This window comes from Mizuhopecten yessoensis, unplaced genomic scaffold (genome assembly GCF_002113885.1).
Source record: "Mizuhopecten yessoensis strain PY_sf001 unplaced genomic scaffold, ASM211388v2 scaffold716261, whole genome shotgun sequence".
NCBI lineage: Eukaryota > Metazoa > Mollusca > Bivalvia > Pectinida > Pectinidae > Mizuhopecten > Mizuhopecten yessoensis.
The window spans coordinates 312,115-316,408 of record NW_018480028.1 but is presented as its reverse complement, the minus strand read 5'-3'; the positions used below and the strand labels follow the sequence as shown (position 1 = coordinate 316,408).

Sequence of the window (4,294 nt, the reverse complement as noted above, 5' to 3'; positions counted from 1 at the left end):
CCCCCCCCAGATCAAACAACAGGTTTTGTAATAGAAGTTCTGATTCTGCTTTTAGAAGTCAGATGACAAAAGGTCAAGCTCACTGTTCTTGTATTACCTACAAGGTATATCTTTTTACAATGTAATTAAATTCTATGAAAGTTCTTCTGAAAACAATTTCAAAAGAAAAGTGGATAACTATTGAACACAATTTTTGGTCTGTTTGTATTTTAGAGGTCATATGTAAAAAATCAATGTTGCAGGGTCAATTAAATAAATTAGCATTAGCCACAGAAAGTGTTATTGTTTTTTTTTTCATTTTCAAACAACATATTCAGAGTTGCATTTAAAGCATCAAAGAAGAATATGTTTGGTTTAAAGATGTCCATTTGTTTCAAAAAACACCTTCTTAATAGTATTTAAGCATTGCTATATGTGGATTAATGGGCAACATATTTTTGCTTAATTCAGTCAGTTCAGCAGCAGTGTAAGTACGGGGATGTAAATTGACTGACGGGGCCCAAAAATTATCATAATGCTTTATTCATTTTGAATTGTAAATTATTTATAAGAGTCCGGGGGAAGCCATTCTGTAAGACACTGGGTATATATTTGTATGCCTCACTTTATCATTTTACCATTTAAATGCCCTGAGTACATTATTCAATGCAAAAATATAATAAAGGGTGAATATAATGTATTTATATAATTTAATGAAGACATTTAAATGTTAATATGAAGCAAATTGGACATCAGAACATGATATTAATATATTATAGGGTCGTTGTCTATATTGGTTAACGGCTGCAGGTAATGTAGGGTAAACATGAGATCTAGCGTGCTTTGTTATCGTGATGCGAGTGAAACACTCCATGTGTATGTGACACACAGCTCCATGTCCTGTAGCTTGTATGCATAGTCATTTACAAGATAGCATGCACAAATGTCAATATCTATGTACTTAAATGACCTCATCATATAATTTGAGCTGGACATTTTCTCAAAAGGTGTGCTTTTTCTTTTCATTCTCTGTAGATTGTTCTTTTGTTGCTTGAACATAAAGCTTGGTAACATTTATGATTAAAGAATTTGATATAAAGGCTAAGTTTGTATAAAGGCTAAGTTTGTATAAAGGCTGAGTTTGTATTAAGGCTTAGTTTGTATAAAGGCTAAGTTTGTATAAAGGCTAAGTTTGTATAAAGGCTAAGTTTGTATAAAGGCTAAGTTTGTATAAAGGCTAAGTTTGTATAAAAGCTAAGTTTGTATAAAGGCTAAGTTTGTATAAAGACTTAGTTTATATAAAAGCTGAGTTTGTATATACAAAGGCTAAGTTTGTATAAAGGCTAAGTTTGTATAAAAGCTGAGTTTGTATAAAGGCTAAGTTTGTATAAAGGCTAAGTTTGTATAAAAGCTAAGTTTGTATAAAGGCTAAGTTTGTATAAAGACTTAGTTTATATAAAAGCTGAGTTTGTATATACAAAGGCTAAGTTTGTATAAAGGCTAAGTTTGTATAAAGGCTAAGTTTGTATAAAGGCTAAGTTTGTATAAAGGCTAAGTTTGTATAAAGGCTAAGTTTGTATAAAGGCTAAGTTTGTATAAAGGCTAAGTTTGTATAAAGGCTAAGTTTGTATAAAGGCTAAGTTTGTATAAAGGCTAAGTTTGTATAAAGGCTAAGTTTGTATAAAGGCTAAGTTTGTATAAAGGCTAAGTTTGTATAAAGGCTAAGTTTGTATAAAGGCTAAGTTTGTATAAAGGCTAAGTTTGTATAAAGGCTAAGTTTGTATAAAAGCTAAGTTTGTATAAAGGCTAAGTTTGTATAAAGACTTAGTTTATATAAAAGCTGAGTTTGTATATACAAAGGCTAAGTTTGTATAAAGGCTAAGTTTGTATAAAAGCTGAGTTTGTATAAAGGCTAAGTTTGTATAAAGGCTAAGTTTGTATAAAAGCTGAGTTTGTATAAAGGCTAAGTTTGTATAAAAGCTGAGTTTGTATAAGGCTAAGTTTGTATAAAGGCTAAGTTTGTTTTGAACACAAACAGGAATTGAAAAATTGAAAAAACATCTGTTTTTTTTGTCAAGGAAAGTTTGCAAAAGACCGGTGTCTCGACTGTAAACCGCTGATAATAATGTAGGCAGTTAGTGGGACAGGTAGCATGTTTACTCATTCCACCCCTCAATGGATGTTAAAATGGGGCCGGGATGGGTAATAAGATAATGGTAATAAAACTGCTGCTACAGTGTGTACTTAGGTGAGATATTTTCATTGGGCCCAAATTTCATGTTTTCCTGACAAAACACCATTTTATGGGTACATGAGTACCCACTCAAACAGAGAATAACCTCGTTGACCTTTGAATAAAACCATGAAAATGAGAGATTTCACATCATTCATAAAGAGATCTCAGTTTCATTTTTGACAAATTCTATTGGGAATAGAATTATGCAATGACAAAAGGATTGGACAACAGACTTTAGCCTACACACGTCTTGTTCCTAAAATAATTAAAGAATCTTTCATGCCCAGAAGTTTAGGATAGGGAAATTCCACCCGAGGGGTTTTCAAATTTGGTAAAACCCGAGGCTTTGTCGAGGCTTTTGCAAAATTTATAGATCTTGAGGGTGGAATTTCCCTATCCTACACCCTTGGGCATGAAAGAGTATTTTTCCCTCATTCCCAGATTAAGCTTTAGAAAGCATGAAAATGCGTGTGAACTGGCTACCATTTTGAAAATATTAATTCTTCCCCTGAGCCTTTTAGATGAAAACAAATCATACAGCCAGATAAAGCGTGCCCCATAAATGCAAACAGAGTTTGAGCAGAAAAATTAATCTCATCTTTCTAATATGTACGGTAAATATATCGTAAAAGGTTTCAATTTCATCATGTCACCTTTTCCGCATTGCATTGCGACAACGGAATTTGTGACGTGACGGGATTGTTGAGGCATTGTGACGTCACGTCACGTGAAATGGGGTGTAAGATAGAATTTTCCTACACCCCTTTCTTGCCCTTGACAGCTCTATCTTACACACATGGAAATAAGAGAAGAAATTTCTAAAATCAAAACTGTCCTAGATGCTTCAATGTTTAATCAACTGTTTTTGTTTTCATTCTTAGGATTGTTTGAGTTGCGAGAAAACATCAGCAAATTCCATAGCAAGTTTGATGACCTTGACATTGACCCCAACGACATTATTGTGGGGCCGGGTAGTAAGGAGCTTATATTTCTTCTCCTTCAAATATTCAATGGAGGTAAGTACCAGGAGGTATGCATGAACTAATTGGTCATTCCTCTCGAAAAATTAATTAAAATTGAGCAGGGTTTATCCAAGATCCATCTCTGCAACGCCTACACTTGTATACTCTGACTTTCATGAAAACATATTTTATGCACCCCTCCCCTCCCCTCCCCTCCCCTCCCCTCCTCCCTCTCCCATCACCCATTTTATGAGGGGAGGTATTAAGTGTTACCTATATTCATTCTGATCTGTCATGAATTAGCTCGATTTCAGGGTAACAAGGCCAACATTACTATTTATAAAACTTTTGTCAGCCAATTTAGTGATATTACTCCTGCAAGGCCAATGTCTAGGTTACTGTTACTATTTATAGAAGCTTGATGAAAAAGAGATAAGTTTTCAAGGCAGGAGGGACATTCATATTTTAAAAGTATTTTCTAGTTTTCAACCAACTTAGACAGAAAATTGCAGCTGGTACCCTTACATTTCTGGGGAAGTAGATCCTAGTACCCTTACATTTCTGGGGGAAGTAGATCCTGATACCCTTACATTTCTGGGGGAAGTAGATCCTGGTACCCTACCATTTCTGGGGAATGTAGATCCTGGTACCCTTACATTTCTGGGTGAAGGTGAAGTAGATCCTGGTACCCTTACATTTCTGGGGGAAGTAGATCCTGGTACCCTACCATTTCTGGGGAATGTAGATCCTGGTACCCTTACATTTCTGGGGGATGTAGATCCTGGTTCCCTTACATTTCTGGGGGATGTAGATCCTGGTACCCTTTCATTTCTGGGGGAATTAGATCCTGGTACCCTTACATTTCTGGGGGATAGATCCTGATACCCTTACATTTCTGGGGGAAGTAGATCCTGGTACCCTTACATTTCTGGGGGAAGTAGATCCTGGGCGAAGTAGATCCTGGTACCCTTACATTTCTGGGGGAAGTAGATCCTGGTACCCTACCATTTCTGGGGGATGTAGATCCTGGTACCCTTACATTTCTTGGGGATGTAGATCCTGATACCCTTACATTTCTGGGGGAAGTAGATCCTGGTACCCTTACATTTCTGGGGGA

The 4,294-nt window shown here is 35.8% G+C and overlaps 1 protein-coding gene across 1 annotated transcript in view; it reads left to right on the top strand.

Moving 5' to 3' along the window:
* LOC110442412 (aspartate aminotransferase-like) overlaps positions 1-4,294 on the top strand; it is a 37,399-nt gene that overhangs the window by 1,890 nt on the left and 31,215 nt on the right. Inside the window, exon 2 of the mRNA XM_021486008.1 lies at positions 3,097-3,231. Coding sequence (XP_021341683.1) covers positions 3,097-3,231 — 135 coding nt within the window. The remainder of the gene's footprint in view (positions 1-3,096; positions 3,232-4,294) is intronic.